Source organism: Hydra vulgaris, chromosome 06 (genome assembly GCF_038396675.1).
Source record: "Hydra vulgaris chromosome 06, alternate assembly HydraT2T_AEP".
Lineage (NCBI taxonomy): Eukaryota > Metazoa > Cnidaria > Hydrozoa > Anthoathecata > Hydridae > Hydra > Hydra vulgaris.
Window position 1 is genome coordinate 40260100 of NC_088925.1, and position 16764 is coordinate 40276863.

Consider the following 16764-nt stretch of genomic DNA (forward strand, 5'->3'; position numbering starts at 1 on the left):
GTAATACATTAATACAAAGACATCAATGCAAACAAGAAGATTATTTTTCTTCTCAAAAATAGAAAGCAGATTTTGTTGCCGTTTTCTGTAATGTGAAACCTTGGCATCAAATAGGAGAAGACTCCACTGCTTTAGTCTTAACCCTAGAAGTTCTACCTTTTCCTTTGGCAAGTCCAGATCTCGAACAAGATCACTTAACTCTGATGACTTAATCTGTGTGGCGCATCATCTGTTAACATTAAATCAAGATCATTTGATGTGGAAGGCTTTTTTATTCTTTTTCTTCTATTTCTACTTCATTTCTGCCTTCATTTTCTGCTTCTAATTCACAACTTTGTGGTGGAGTAGGAACTGGTAAACTATCCGAATGTGGAACAGGTCGAATAGCAGACGGAAGATTCGGATATTTAACTGTTTCTATTTTCTTCATTGACAAACCTGCCTTAATGGGTGGGGTCAAGCAAAGATAGCAGTCATCTATATGGTTTTTAGGCTCCCTCCATACCATAGGAACAGCAAAAGCCAAAGATCTTTTTTTATTTTTCAACCATTCTCATAGTGTAACCGAACAAGAGCTACAGCATATATGTGGATCCCATGACTTATCCTGGTCCCCTGCCTTCATATCGAAGTAATGCTAGTAAGCAGTCTTCACAAGAGGTGTCAGTTCTTTTCTGTGAGGAAAATGTTATTTCACCACAAATGTAACAAAAATTGTCCACTAAATTTAAACACTTTCTTGGCACGTTGATTTTTCAAATTTTACACTCGTACATGAAAAAAATAAACTAAAAATAGATTAGACCAGAAACTTTATCAAACACACGTAACTAATATCAAAAGTTTTAAACATAAATAAAATCTGGATAGCCAAAAACAAAATTTTTTTTGTTTCAAAAAATGAAAATTTATACCCTTTAGAGAAAATATTTGCTTTTATTTCTTAAACTAAAGCTAATATGTCATTTTAATGTCATTTTTGAATTCAGCAGGTGGAAATATATAAGAAATGACTAATTTTGGTTCCGAATCAAAATCACTGTTGGGCAGTGTTGTTATACCAAATTCACAAGTGATAAAAATATTTATTGTTTGAATTTTTTTTTACAAAAATAAAGTTTTAAGCAACATAAACTGAAAACATATCATTTATTTGTTCAAATACATTGGCTTTGTGAAAATATCATGTGAGAAGATTGACACGGCGCGCAGGCATTATGGCACCAACGATTGCACTGATTGTTTTGTGACCATTTTAAACGAGCACCACGGTGTTTAACACATAACAGAATGTCACGTATCTTCGTTATCAACGTTAGCGCAAATTTGTTGTATAGGTCTAGCACGAATGTATCGACGGTATAATGCTACAGCTTTTGAGTATACAATATGTTCACATTGCTAGTATCTCCTTCAAATATTAGTTTAAAAACTCCACAACTATTTCCATCGAGTTATTGAGGTGCGTTAAAAGCAAGTTTCTCCCAAACTCCAAGTTTATTAGTAACAGATGACCGTAATATCATATATCTCAGAAACATATCATGCTTCGAAGTATTACCCCCATTAAGAGAATCCGCAAACTCTACTGTTTTATCAAGAGTGTTGGCAATTAAGAGTGTCCAGTGGTTGTTTTTGAGGGTTATTGAAGGAATTGCGTAAAATTCTTCATGGTTCCATCAGATAACCACTTTTTTTGCATTGTTGTCACTCACGCATCAGAAGCCGCATTGACAATGGCCTTACGTAAACGCTAGTTTCCATTTGGTCTTTGTTGTGCTTTAAGCAAATTTACTTCCTTTATTAGTTTCAGTACTTTCTGGATGATACAATTAAAATTATTTTTTAAGTTTTGTATAAAATCCACACATCTACTTATTGGTTTCAGTAATTATCTTATCGCTTCCTATAAAAACCGTACAACTTTATAATATACACACTTTAAATAATTTTTTTGTAAAAACCAAAAATTTACATTTTTTAAATACTATTATATCATATTTTATTATGTTAGTTTATTATATATATATATATATATATATATATATATATATATATATATATATATATATATATATAAACAACTTTAAAAATATATTCTACACAAAAGAGTGCTCAATGTTCTTAAAAGAACAGAGCAATTATATATTAGTAGAAAATCACTTAACAAAATTTTTTTTCATTTTACACTGTGTTTCATCAACAAAGATTCATCAGAAATAAATGATCAAACTAATAAAACTTCAATTTATACAAAAATTAAATTACAGGAAGTCGCAAATGTTTTAACTTCTGTAAATTTTTACACATTTGTGGAATTTGCTGACACTATTATAAAAAGAATTCATTAGAGATAATTACTTTTGGTCTTTTTTAAATATTGAAATGTGTCATTTGCGACTTCCTGTAATTTAATTTTTGTATAAATTGAAGTTTTATTAATTTGATCATTTATTTCTGATGAACCTTTGTTGATGAAACACAGTGTAAAATGAAAAAAAATTTTGTTAAGTAACTTTCTACTAATATATAATTGCTCTGTTCTTTTAAGAACATTGAGCACTCTTTTGTGTAGAACACATTTTTAAAGTTTTTTAAAAATAAATATGGCTCCTTATTAACATTTGTTGAGCACTGTTAAATGTATTTTAACATTCCGTGTAAATAAGGAAACTAATAATTTCACTTACTCGTTGAAAAATATACCTATACTAGATGAAAAAAGTTATACTGTTTCTTTGATTGAAAAAGTTGAGCATTTTATTAAAAGAATTCGTTGGAAAGCCCATTTTCTCTTAAAACCAAATACAAACACAAAAAAATATAAAAAAAAAATTTCAAACAGAATTAAACCCTAATATTTGGGTTTTTGCCTATAAAACAAATAACATTTACCAATTCACAACAGAAAACTATGAAAAAATTTTACACGACGATATTCCTAGTTCTTATGAAAAAGCCCCTAAACATTTGGAAAACGCAATTAATTTAGAAGCGCAAAGTATTGCTAAAAAAATAAACCTTGATAACAGAATCGGTTTCTGCTAGTATAATATTTCCTAATATTTTAATACAATTTTTAATAAAAAATGATTAAAGGAATTTAACAAAAATTATAACAAATTTAACTAATTTTTACGTTTTATTAATTTTAAAACTTTGGTGTAAACATAATTGTAGGCGGGGTCCAAAATTCTATATTTTTTGTTTAACCAGTTATTCTTTATTAATTTTTTTAGAAAAGTTTGAAAAACAATTCAGTTTTTTCTATTTTTTTGTGGTTGGCCTTCTACTTCTATTTAAACATTGTTAAAGATACAAAAAAAAAAAAAAAAAAAAAAAACATAAAAGAAAAATCTTTGCAGCGGTTATTTTGCGTATAAAGTTACGCAACTTTATGTTAAAATTAATGCAATTTAAATTTTGATTGGATAGATTAGAACTAAAATGAATAATAGTTGCGTTTAAATAAAAAATGTAATAAAACTTTTTTTGTTAAAACGTAAAACTTATATAAACTTAAAAAATAGCTTTTGTTTTACTTTGCAAGAGAATACTTTGCTTCTATTATTGTTAACTAAATTTAGATATCAATTAAAATGAAAAAAATTGTAACAAGACGTAATAACAAAATAGTTAAGAAGAACTAGAGAAGTTTTTCGGTATTTCAATGAATGCTGAAGACTACTCGTATCTAGAAAACATGCGCGGTAACAAAAATTTTACTTGTCAAAATATTGATAAAACTTTCCATCAAAAAGTTATTAATGTCAAAAGAAAAATGGAGAAAAAGATAAGAAATGAAACAGCAGTTTCATCAGACAATGTACGTTGATAACGATGATAGAAAGGTAAGTGAATTTGAAGACGAAGATAAGTTTCCTGAAAGAGAATAAACAAAAAATGAATATCAGTTCTTTGATAAAGACAATGAATCAATTAAAAAAAGAGAGTTATGTTTGTTGATGTAAGTGAACCAAAACTGCCATACATGACGAGATCAAAACCAAAATTAATATTTGAAGATAGTTCTCACAATACTTATGTTCCACCTAAAGTGCGACAATCAAAAAACTTAGTCTTAAGTGATATCTACCATGTATGTGCAGAGTTAGAGGGAGAGGGATTCTCAATGAGAGAAATGCAAATTGCACTGAAAGTAATCGACAATCGAATTTTTAAAACAATTTCATCTGGAATTTGAAAATTCCAGATGAAATTGACCGTATATCTAAGTATGAGAAAAATGATTGTAAAGCTATTGAGAACACATTTATTGATTCTAAAACACTCCCAACACGCAGTGCTATACGTAAAAAACTAAAACAGATGCACGCGTATTCTCTTGGCTTGAATGCAGACAGAATTGTTCAAGCTAAAAGTAGTGGCGATATAATAACTCACGCAACTGACTCTACCACTCCTTTGCACCTTCTGGTTTACATATTAACCGAGAATATTATTTTCCTTTGCCTACATTAGCGATTGCTTCAGAAACTACAGCAAATATTGCAGATGGAATAAAAACAACATTCGAAATGTTACAGGAAGCCTCAAAATACACCTCAGAACTATACCAGAAGGTAAATTTTCATATGGCTGACAGTCAGAGACGTATTTGAACTTTTGGCGCCCTGGGGCACTTTTTCTTTAAGCGCCCTTTTTTTAAAATAACTGTCAACTTTGATGTGATCACCTTGGGTGATTATTAAAAAACAAAAACATTTTCTATACAAACATATATTAAGTTATATTAAACACTATAGAAAATTATAATATGGTAAGTGCAGATTCTATAGATAGAATTGCTAACCTATTAAGACGATCACCTGTCATTCGTGACCTCAAATAAGATTTAATCCTCTTTAATGCTGAAAATGATCTCTCGGCTGAACAATTGGACGTTGGACAACATAGATATATTCTTAATGCTATATCTACGTAAGGAAACAGCTCTTGAAGTTTTTCAGTTCTGATCATTTTATAAATATCTATTATAGTTTTAGGTCTTACGCTTTCAGTTAAACTCATTAAATAACTTCTAAATTGTAATATGTGTTAATTCTTAAAGAGTCTCGAATTTCAAAATTTTTTTCTCCTTCTCTTTTTTCATCTGCAGTTAGTTTTCTTTTTCTATTTCGTATTTTTCGATATGTATTGTGTCCCGACTTATTAATTGCTCTCTCTTCATCGATATCAAACATACTCCTTAAATCTAATACATATCGAATTAAAGATTCATATAAACTTACAACTGTTTCTAAATCAATCTCAACTGACTGCAATTGTTTACTAGTTTTGTGAAATCTTTCTAGTATATCGCCCCATAATGTGGCCATTATAGCTGTTTCAAGACTGTCTAGTTTTAAATATAGCCCGTTAGCTTCTGATCTTATAATAGATTTTTCTGTTTTATCATCTTTGATAAAAGAAAGTGCATTAATTATTTCAATCCAATTTTTGTTTAAACTAATACTTGCATCAGATCTTGCTGACCACCTGGTATCTGATAGTTTTTTAAGTGATATATTTTTTGTTTTAATCAAATTCTTCCGAAGTATTTCCCATCTATATGTAGAGGCACTGAAAAATTTGTAAATATTTTGAAGCAGAATAAAAAATTCAGAAGCATAAATACAACAGTCCACAGTGCATTCAACAACAAGATTTAAAGAGTGTGCCGAGCATGGTACAAATGTAGCTAAAGGATTAACTTCTTTAATGCGAGCCTGAAGTCCTGTATATCTACCAGACATATTAGACGCATTGTCGTAACTTTGACCACGACAATTGTTAATATCTAATCCATGCGATTCTAAAACTAAAAATACAGCATCTGCTAATTCTTCAGATTTATGCCCAAAATTGGGTAAAAATCCTAAAAATCTTTCTACTGGACAACCATTCTTTTGAACATACCGAAAAATAAATGACAGTTGATCTACATGGCTAATGTCAGAAGTAGAATCAATACTGATGGAAAAGTATTTAGCTTCCTTTATTTCTTTTACTATTTGTTGAATGACATTATCTGCCATTATACTTATGAACTGCTCATATATATTAAATGATAGGTACAATGTTGAACCTTTTCCTTTATTTCCAAACTTCTCAATGTGTTGTGCTAAAAAAGGATCAAACTGAGCAATAAGCTCTAAGCTCATCATGAAGTTCCCATTATGAATAGATCCAAAACGGTCATCATCGCCTCTAAAAGACATTCCACGAGAAGAAAGGGATTTCACAACAGCTACAACTCTTGTCAATACATTTTTCCAATAATTTATTTCCGTTTCTACTTGATTCTTTAGCTTTTGATCAACTCGATTTAATACTTCTTTTCTTTCTTTCATATTCATTACATACAAATTATGGTGTTGTGAATTTTCATGACGCTTTGTTTTTTCTTCTCCTTTTTTCCAATCTGAAAAACCAATTGTGGCAAACGATGTAGTCCCACCAAATAAATAGCAGGGTGCACAAAATATTGATCCTTTACTTTCTGAGTAAATCAAAAATGTTCGGTTAATTTTTTCACCATTAACAAGAGAAGATACAAAAATACTTTTTGACAAATATCGAAAACGAGTGCGTCTTTCCCCACCAATTATTTGAGTGTAAACTCTTTTTGACTTTTGGAAATTATTGTTCTCTAAATTTTGGTTAAATCCATTGATTGATAAATAATCTATCGTTTCTTGATTTTTTAGCCAATTGGCAGGATCATTTCTTAAAAGAAAATATGTTTATTTAATATTCAAAAACCAAAAAATATTATTCACAGTTTATAACAAATTATATAAAAAAAGTTTTACAAAAAACATTCAAGCATTAGATAATAGAGATAAATGCATAATATAACTAGAGAATATAGGTATCGTTTAAAATGTACAGAGTGTAATATACTTATTAATAATTTATTTTCTTACACAATTTCACATAACAAGCGACTAAAACAAACAGACTACCTATGTACATGTTTATAATTGTAACATGCCATAAAAAAAATTAAAAAATTAAAAAAAGCTTACTCAGGAACAATACATTGTTTAGGAAGACTGTTATGTTCATCCATTGACAAACGTGGTGTATCATTTATTTCTTCCGATACTGTAGACAATAGAGTTTTACTCGTTTCTGTAATGCTGACATTTGATAATATTAGATTGTCTGGATTTGATAGATTATCTTTATTAACAGTGAATCTGTGATCATTTTGGTTTCTATAGAGAAAAATATAATAAATTTTATATAACATGCATGTACCAAAAGATATTATTTTAAAATTATATTAAATTTTAAATAAAGATTTTACAATAAACATTCGGGTTTGTTATGTTCATGCATGGACAAACACGGTGTATCATTTAGTTCTTCAGATTCTGTAGTCAATAGAGTTTTACTAGTTTCAGTACTGCTCTTACTTGATAATATTAATATTAGATCGTCTGGATTTGATAGGTTATTCTCATTAACAATAAAGCTGTAACCATTTTGATTGCTTGTATTATTTACTACATTTTCAACTGAAAACATAAATAACGGTTACTACGCATATCTACATTTTAAGTATAAATTATTTACATTAAACAATAAATAACATAACAATATGTATTTATATGTATAATATATTTGCAAAATTATTGAAACGTATAGTTTTCTAGCTAAATAAACTTACTTGGCGATATGTGAGGCTCTTTATCTGTAAAGCTAAAATATGTTTCTAACTTAGCAGTCTTTAAAAGTATTTTCGCTTGAGCTTCGTTTTTTGCATGAGATCGTTTTCGGTTTTCTGCGCCGCTAAGCTTTTTAGTATAAACACTCATCGCTTTTTAAAATAAGAATCCTAAAAGGTATAAGTTATTATAAGTTTATACCATCATGCAATAAGCATAATTTTGGATAATATTAAAGATTATATAAAAAACTCACTAGACTCAGTAGGCAGAATACAAATTATATATGATAACAATAATGTTAATTCTAAAACTAAAAAGAATAATCGAAATACAAATGTTTACCTTTTTCAAGACTGTATACTGTAATACAAGGCATTAAGCAGACAACATACTGAAGAGCAAATTACTTCGGCCAACAATGAAAAAAACTGACAACAATCTTTAAAATTCCAATTATAATTATAATAATAAAAATATAAATTATATTGTGCACACGCGGTATATACAAGATGGTTACCAAAAGAAAGTATCCCTCAAAAGGCGATCAAAATCCAATTGCTAATTTAATATAATTAATGCGTAATTTATTCTGCTTATTACTTCAAATTATATAAAATAAGATAAAAGACAAACTGATTAGGGCATATTAGCACTAAGTTTATTGAAAGTTTAAAGTATTTTTGAAGAGTTTTTTTTTTTAGAAAATGTAAAGAAAATCTTTGAAGAATTATTTCATTTTTTAAAACTAAATAGCTGAGTCTATACCTATTTCAGTTAATAAAGTTAATTAAGCGTAAAATGAAAACAATAGGTAAAACCCACCATTTAATAATTTCTAGTATGTTATTTACTAATTAATAAATAAGGATCAAATATTTAATCAATAAAAATTAAAAATCATTTATTCTAAAGAAATTTAGAATTGGTATACTAGTGGGAACAGATCTCGGAACGCCGGTATTGCGAAACAAATTTTCCCCCCATATTTTTTTCCCCCCGGAAAGTTTGTACCGGGACAAACCTTCCCCCCGGAAAGTTTATTCTAGAATAAACATTCCGGGAGGATAAAATATTTCATCCCCGCCCGTAATAAATGTTCCCCCGCTAAAAATGTTGCAAAACTTTGGTTTTTTTGATAAAGGGTTTGTTTGTTTTTTTATTTATATTATTATAATTATTGTTACGCTATTTTAATTATAAAATAACATGCCATAACGTTAAATACGAGAACCTATACCAAGAACGTCGATATGCATGGCGGTGCTTAAGGCGAAATTTTCACATGCCTTCCATATTTCATTTAAAAAAAAAAGAACCAAATAAAATAAAACCGTAATTTAGCAGTATTACCTGTATTTTACAGCATTTTACAGTAATAACTTATAAATATTGTTCAGTAATTGTTCTCAATGTGAATAGTTTGCATCGCTCTATTTTTTCCACGTTTACGTAAGACGGTTATCGGAAAAGGTTTGATGATTGATGTTTCCAAACAGCTAATAAGATGTGAGCGCATCATTTTGTTTTTAAACGTCTGCGTCGTACCATCTTTTCCATAAATGACCAACTGAAATGCAAAGGCAGCTGCATAAACACCACAGTCTGATGCATTCGGTTGTAGTGCGCATGGTACCACAGTTACTGGAAGAAAACCCTCGGTATTAACAAAATTAAAATACAGTTGTCTTATTTGAGTTTTAACATAGTTTGAAACAGAACCATGAAGGCTATCTAAATACAAAACCTCTCTGTCAATACATGCAGTTGTCACCCAATGGTTGACGTCGTGAAGAATGATGATGGACTCACAGGTAACTGCTTTGAACCCAGATCGTGTCTGAACTAGAAGAGTTGATTGAATGTTTTTGTTACCAAGATGTGTTGAAACCATTTTATTGACTGCATCAATAATTCTGTCGTTCAACCATGCGTTTGAAAACAGGATCTGTTTATCTCCAATGGTCAGATTGTACTTTGAAATCCAGTATTCAGATTTTGAAACCATTTGTTGATTATCGATTGTTTCTGTTGCTATAACTTCATCATTATTCTAATCGGAGGCATCAGACTGATTTGATATAGCTGTATCCCGTTGTTCACTCCATCTTTTTAAGTTGATACCGTTAACAGTTTGTTTCAATATTCTTTTTTTATCTTGCAACCGATAAACTCCTTTGTCCAAAACCTCTATTATCGTGTAAGGGCCGTGAAATCTCTGGGCCAACTTATCGCCCATTCGTGTGTCTTACGTCTGTTGCATTTCAAAACTTTGTCACCAACTAAAAATTTTTGACTTGAATGTTTAATATCGTAACGTTTCTTCTGAATATTTTGTGCCATTGCGATGTTCTCTTTAGCTGCGTTTCTTTTCGCACCAATTTTTTCAGCGAAATCTTTCATTCGTAATCCTTGTTTGGCTTCATCGATTTTGGTATCCCATTGAAAAACTTCTCTTGTCTGGTTTTCTAAATCAATTGGAATCTGAGCTTTAACTCCATACATAATCTCAAAGGGAGAGTATTTCGTAGAAGCTTGTTTATTTATTCGATATGCAAAAGCCACCGGGTCCAGTAGTTCATCCCAGTCGTTTGCTTCGTTGTTTACGAGCTTCATTAAATGGGTAATCAATGTTTGGTTAAACCTATTGTGCAGATTAAATAAATAAATTATAGTTAGTATCTGATGTATTTAAAGCAAATAATTAATGCTCCTTTTTTAAACAAAAAACTAATTTTAAAGTTACTATTAAAACTGTAAAAAGATAAAAAAAAGTATAACCATTTATCACCTTTCTGTCAGTCCATTAGTCTGAGGATGATATGCTGATGTTTTGGCGGATTCCATATTTAATATCAATAAAAGATCTTCCACGAGCTTGTTACAAAACTCGCGTCCTTGGTCATGAAGTAGAATGTAGCAAGCTCCAAATCTGAATACCAGACGGAGAATGAAACGATGAACAGATTCCGCGTCTTTTGCTGCTATGGAATCAACTTCAGCCCATCTAGTAAGGTATTCTGTTGCTACTATAATATATTTCTTTCCGCTCTTAGTTTCTTTCAACGGTCCAATTAGATCTATTCCCCAACGGTGAAAAATGTCATGTACTGGGATTGGATGAAGCGTCGCATGTGATGGTTTGTTGTTAGGATTCGCACGTTGACATTCAGGGCAGGATGCTACAAATTTTCGTATGTCTTTTGAAATCGACTTCCACCAATACCTATCAGTTGCTTTTTTGATAGTGACATTTTGCCCAAAGTGACATCCTCCAACTATGTTGCTGTGGAGAGTTTGTATTATACGGTTTCGTTCATTTTCTCCAGTTACCACACGTTGTTGGTTTTTTTTATTTCCGATATGAAATAAATCTCCATGTACCAACCGGAAGGATTCTGCTTTCTTTCGAAGTTTTCTTTTATCGTCTTATTAGAATCGTATAATTAGAAGGATATATTCTCGTATAATTAGAAGGATATTCATTTTTCCCGAGATACATTTGCAGAGCTTTACTTTCTTCATTTTCCATATTCTTGTTTAAAATAACTAAATCATTATATCGAATGAAAACAACTTATTTTTGCAAGTAATTTGTAATTTTATTTAACTAGTTGAATTATAAACGTTAGCAAGTATTCGTGTTCGTAACAGAAAGCAAATAACTATAATAAATATGAAATGAAAGTTATGTCATAAAAATTATTTGCAATTTATAGTATTATTTTACTAAACATAACAAAAAAACTTATATAGATTTGAATAACATAATCATAAATATACAAACAAAAATTCCAAACAACCTTTTCAAAACATTTAAAAACGTTCTAAAGTTATTTTTTTAACAATAAAACGTATAATTTGTTAGCAACTTATTAGAGATTTGCATGAAAAAACTTTGTTTTTTTATGTAGATTTTGTTAATTTAGCATTTGAACCAAAAGTAGCATTTAGCATTTAGATCTATCTATATGCGCATTTAATTGCGCAAGTTATGTCAATTTGTATATTATTAAGTATTAAGGGGGAACTAGTATCACGGAGGAAACTTTATTTCGCAGATAGGGGAACAGATATTACGAGGGGGAAAATAATTTTTCCAAATAAATTTTCCCCCCGGAAAGAATATTTCGGCCGGGGGGAAATTCTGTAATGGGGAACATTTATTTCGTGACACCGGCGCACGAGAGTAGAACTTATCCATTACACTATCGGATCATGTTCAGGAGGCATATTTATGATAAATAAATTGTTTTAACATGTGACTTGGTATTAACCAAGGTTTTTGGATGAATAATTAGCGCATAAATATGTTTAATTTGCAAGTTTATGATTTGGTCATAATAATAATAATATAAAATTTGATTTATGTATGGCCTAAAATATATTTACATATGGTTTATGATTTGGTCATAATAATAATATAAAAAATTTTTGTGAAACGATATAAAATGACTATTTTTTGATTTTCTAAAATTTTAGCATACAAAAAGCAGGCGCCCTGTCAAAACGTGGCGCCCGGTGGCCAAAGCCCCCCTTACTACCCCCCCCCTCCCCCTTAAATATGTCTCTGCTGACAGTACTATTCATAATATAGGAATATCTAAAATCACAGCTGATATACTCGATAGAGAAATTCCTGCTGTTTAACTGTTTTGCACTTTACATACAGCTTTAGGTTTTGACAGAGCTACTGAAAAAGTTCTAAACCAAATTGAAAATGAAATGAATATGGATAACCTTTTTAAAGGCTTTCTGTTAGATATATCTATTAACAAAAGTACGGAAACGTTATCCTTAACCTTTCTATCATAGGTACTAATCTTGTTTGGTCCGAGTTTTATTCAAAAACCATGGAATAATCATAAAGAATTTAAAACTTTTTTGCTGCTTAAAAACAAAGATATTTTTCTTTTTGAATTTAAAGATGTTCGATTTGAATGTCATTCGAAATGTTCTTCTATAGTTTGCTTTCACTCGGATGACTTTAAGGAGTTTTTTAAACCAATATTAATATATCACAAATAAACTTGCTTGTTTAGTCCGAGATTCTATGAATTTTGATTACATTATAGTTACTTTAGTCGTGGTAGCAGCTTTTGAAATGCAAGTCATTTCACCATTTTTCTGTAAAACTAAAGGTAAAGCCACGCATTCTAAACTGCAAATACTCTTTAGCAAGATGTATGCAAGCTTATCTAATGATGTCATAAATGAACAATTCTTTGAATTTAAAGAGCCACGTGTTCAAGGAGTATCAAAGAGAATTTTTTAAAATCTCATTAAAGAAGATTATGGCTTGTTGATGTTGTTCGAAAATACGCATCAAAAAACTTTGATGATTGCATTATTCTTGCAAATATAGTTCGGCAAAGTTTAGCTATAATTCTTCAACACCAAAGAGGAAAGAATTATGGGTTTGGAGATAGAAACAATGATCGATTATCTGACGAGTATTACGTTTTTAATCAAGTCGTTGGAGTCGATAAAACAGTTACAAATAATATTGAACTTGAGCGTCAGTGTGGAACTCATAGCAATCGACTTCGAAAAAAGCCGTCACTTTCAACAGTTTCACGTAGTAATGTTCTTAAATATTCAAACCATTTAAGAAATGAAGGTTCAAATAATTTAGAACTATTTCGGAAAATGGGTCCTATTGTTAGAAAAATTGAAAGTATAGAATACAGTTCCACAAGCGACAGGTTCAACTAAGGCAAAGCGGCTTAACTAAAAAAGAACAACAAGCTTTACATCAGGCGTCCAGGAGAAATTCTATTTTAACTTGTTTAAAACTAGAAGCGGCCCATTTACTAGTAAATCAGATGTCAGTGAATATATTGAAAAAGAGCAAGATCTGATAAAATGTCAAAAACAATTGAAGAATGAAGTAATTCATTTTAGAGATACAAGTAGGTCATTGCCGCGGAAATCTACTCTATTTAAAATCATGATTTTTGATAAAAATACAAAAAAGCGCCGTCTTATGTCTATAGAAGAATATGCTACTAATTTGAAGGTTCTACTTGGAAAGTCATCACAACAATCCGCAATCACCTACGATGACTTCCACAAAGTTATTTCGCACTTTCAATAGAGGTCAAAACAAATTATTATTAATATTAGGCATCTTGATGATGTGCAATGTCTAATTTTTTGTGTTATTTATAACTAGGCATAATGATAACATGTTTTACTAATAAATGAAAAAGAAAATTTACCATGTGTTTTATATCGCTTATATTTAAAAATAATGATTTTATTTAATTTAACATTAAATTATTAGACAGTATATTACGTTGAAATAATCACTTTTATTAAAATTGAAGTAGAAGGCTAAATATTGATAATGAAGTAAAAACATTGTGAAATTCGAAATCAGCATAAAAAGGTAATTAAGAAAAAGTGGTTAAACTACAAATAATCTAAAAAAAAGTTAATTTTGGACCCCCCTTAATAATTGATATTTTGTTTCTAAGTAAACCCCTCATCAAGATGATTCTTATCAACATTACTAATTCTTTTACCTCTCAAGTAGTTTTTTTTATATTCATCTAATCACTCAAGTCGTCTACTTTATATTATACTCTAAATAGGAAACCTAATACTTTTTGCTAAAAACAGACAGCCAATCTAGAACATGATTTCTGTAAGCGTCTTTAAATAAAGCCCTTTTTATTTTAGACACGTTGCAAAACTCATTTTAACCAAAACGGATCCTGTTCAAGCAACCAAACTTAAACCTGTATATCGTTAAAAGATTGTGTTAATTTTTCAATTTTAAAAATACTACTGTAGTTGGTGCATAGTTACCTATCGTCACCTGAAAAAAATTACTTTTTGTACCCATCATTAAGTAAAGCCATTACTTAACAAAAATTATACCATTTGGCTAGAAATATTTTTCATTTATAAAGATTTTTTTTGCCTTCATCATCACAAGAATTTTGTCGTCTTTGTTATAGTTTCCTGATTTTTACAATCTGCGGCCTTTTCAGACCTTTTCGTTTTCATAAATAGTTTTCCGTATTTTTCTTGCCTACTTAAACAGTGGTTGCTTCTTCAATACTAAAATCTACTTCAAATTCTAAATTCTTCTTCAAATCTACAGAAATAACTAACATTTGCAGTTTCAAATTGTTTCACTGAGTGAAACACATTTTTAAAGATAAAGTGTTAACTGAACACAGGGGCGTCGCCTTGGAGGGGGTAGGGGGGTAGTCTCCCCCTCCCAGAATCTAGAAAAGAAAAAAGTTGAGAGTTTTCTTGCCACGAGTTGGGACAGTTGGGAAATCGGTGATAAAATCAAAAAATATTTTCCAGTTAAATAAAATTAAAATGTTTGCGAAAATCTATCAAAGATCTAATTTTTTTTTGACTTGGACAAATAAACTTTACGTTTATTAAATGGCTTAAGGCTGTTTTCCACAAGACGAAATAAATTGCGAAGTCATAACGGAACGCCCTTTTGTTTTCCACGTTGTTTTTTTTTTTCGCGCAACTTTTTTTTGTTATCAACAATAAAAATGGCAGCTGCAAGTTTATGCAATAAAAATAGCAGCTGCAAGTTTATGTTTGACTAAAAGCAGTTATTCATTTTCTTCATACTTTCTACTTTGAAACGTGAATATTTATTTCCATGAATTGATTTTAACATTTCTGACTTTGTATAAAAGATATGATAGCATTTAAAATGATATGATTCATTTTTTAATATAATAATTTTATATAAAGCTTTTTATCAGAAAGCATAATAAAATAAATGCTAAACTCTGATATGAACGTTTTTCGCCTGTTATTACTTCCAATTATCAGTATACTAAAGTAGGATCAGAATTAGGTTTGTAGGAGTAATAGGCCTAATTAGAATATATAATAGAGTTATTAGTCTTATTCTATTATTTTAAGACTCTTATATCTTATCACATTTATTAAGAGTGATAACTTTTATAAACATTGAATCATTTAAAAATTACGGTAAATTATCTGCGTTTGTTTTCCAGCACTAACTATGAATAGCAAAAGATATAAATTACAATGTTGCGTATACAAAGCAGTATTTAATAACGACTATAAAACCAGTCATGAAAAATCCGTTTATGGTGGTAGAAAGGTTCGTATACAAACAGTGGGAGCCCCAGAGAATCCTTTTGTAGCCTCCTTAGCTTCAAAAAAACGAAAAATGGAACCTCAGAATGCTGGTAACGATGTCGAAGTGGATGATAAAATACAAAGTAGTGAACATACAAAGTTAGACTTGATAATAATTGAAACATCGACTTCAACATGTGGTATATCCATAGAAGAAGAAACAACATCTTTTAATAAAAAATTTGAAGAGGACGCAAGTTCAAAAATTCAAGAAAATGATGCGAAAGGGGAAAACCCGGGTTATGCTGTAGTCCACGAACAAGCAGAGAAATTTTCATGACCGAGATAAAAAGTATGTTACGAATATTGTTAACTTGGATGCTACTGAAGTAAGCAGTGAAACAACAAATTGGACTTCGCTCATGGGGAATTTGGGTGTTTTAATAGATAATCTTAAAGATTGTAATGACATTTATAAAAAATATTGTAAAGAAGAATTAGTAAATGAAAAATTCGCTGCAATTGAAATTGTGAATGCAACAACTTCTGTAGTGGAAATGTCAAAAAATGTTTTGAAAATGGAAAAAGCTTTTATAAAAAAACTCGATACCAAAGCTCAAAATATTATAATTGACAAATCAGATTCATCAGCATTGATAAGCCATGACCCATGTTTACGTCCACATACAATTACGGATAATCAAAAACTGTAAAAATAGATTTAATCCCCAGTGGAACAAAGAGTTTGAAAATTTAGAATACAGCACCCAGAAAGGATGCCACATTTTGTTTCGTCTGCCACCTTTTTACCAAGGGTGTTGGAAAGAAGGGAAAAACTAAAGATGCTTGGATAAATGTTGGAATGAGATCTCGGTCTAAGATTAAAAGCTTTGGGAAAGACAAACTTGGAAAGCTTCAGGCCCACTTTACCTCTCAAGCACATAAAGTTGCATTAAGTGAATATTGTCACTTTCTTATGAAAAAGGGCATATAGATC

At 30.1% G+C, this 16764-nt stretch overlaps 1 protein-coding gene and 1 long non-coding RNA gene across 2 annotated transcripts; both read right to left on the bottom strand.

Annotated features, from left to right (window-relative positions):
• Positions 1-4962: 4962 nt before the first annotated feature.
• On the bottom strand, positions 4963-10181 carry LOC136081393 (uncharacterized). The gene is made up of 6 exons (XM_065798706.1): positions 9948-10181; positions 9225-9729; positions 7679-7828; positions 7316-7526; positions 7032-7223; positions 4963-6729 (listed from the first exon to the last, which is right to left on the bottom strand). Exons 1-6 carry the CDS (start codon positions 10179-10181, stop codon positions 5031-5033), a joined length of 2991 nt encoding a protein of 996 aa, XP_065654778.1. The 3' UTR covers positions 4963-5030.
• Positions 10182-10263: 82 nt separating this feature from the next.
• Positions 10264-10716, bottom strand: LOC136081030 (uncharacterized). The gene is made up of 2 exons (XR_010638829.1): positions 10468-10716; positions 10264-10320 (listed from the first exon to the last, which is right to left on the bottom strand). It is a non-coding gene; the product is annotated as an uncharacterized LOC136081030 (long non-coding RNA).
• Between the last annotated feature and the right edge of the window lie 6048 nt (positions 10717-16764).

Bases quoted from the DNA above. Each gene is read 5' to 3' on its own strand.
- LOC136081393 (XM_065798706.1), bottom strand. From the start codon at position 10,181: ATGTATGGAGTTAAAGCTCAGATTCCAATTGATTTAGAAAACCAGACA. The intron at 7,527-7,678 runs GTAAGTTTATTT...TTATGTTTTCAG, and splicing joins AGAGCCTCACATATCGCCAA to TTGAAAATGTAGTAAATAAT. The intron at 6,730-7,031 runs GTAAGCTTTTTT...TTTTCTTTTAAG, and splicing joins AAACAATGTATTGTTCCTGA to AAATGATCCTGCCAATTGGC.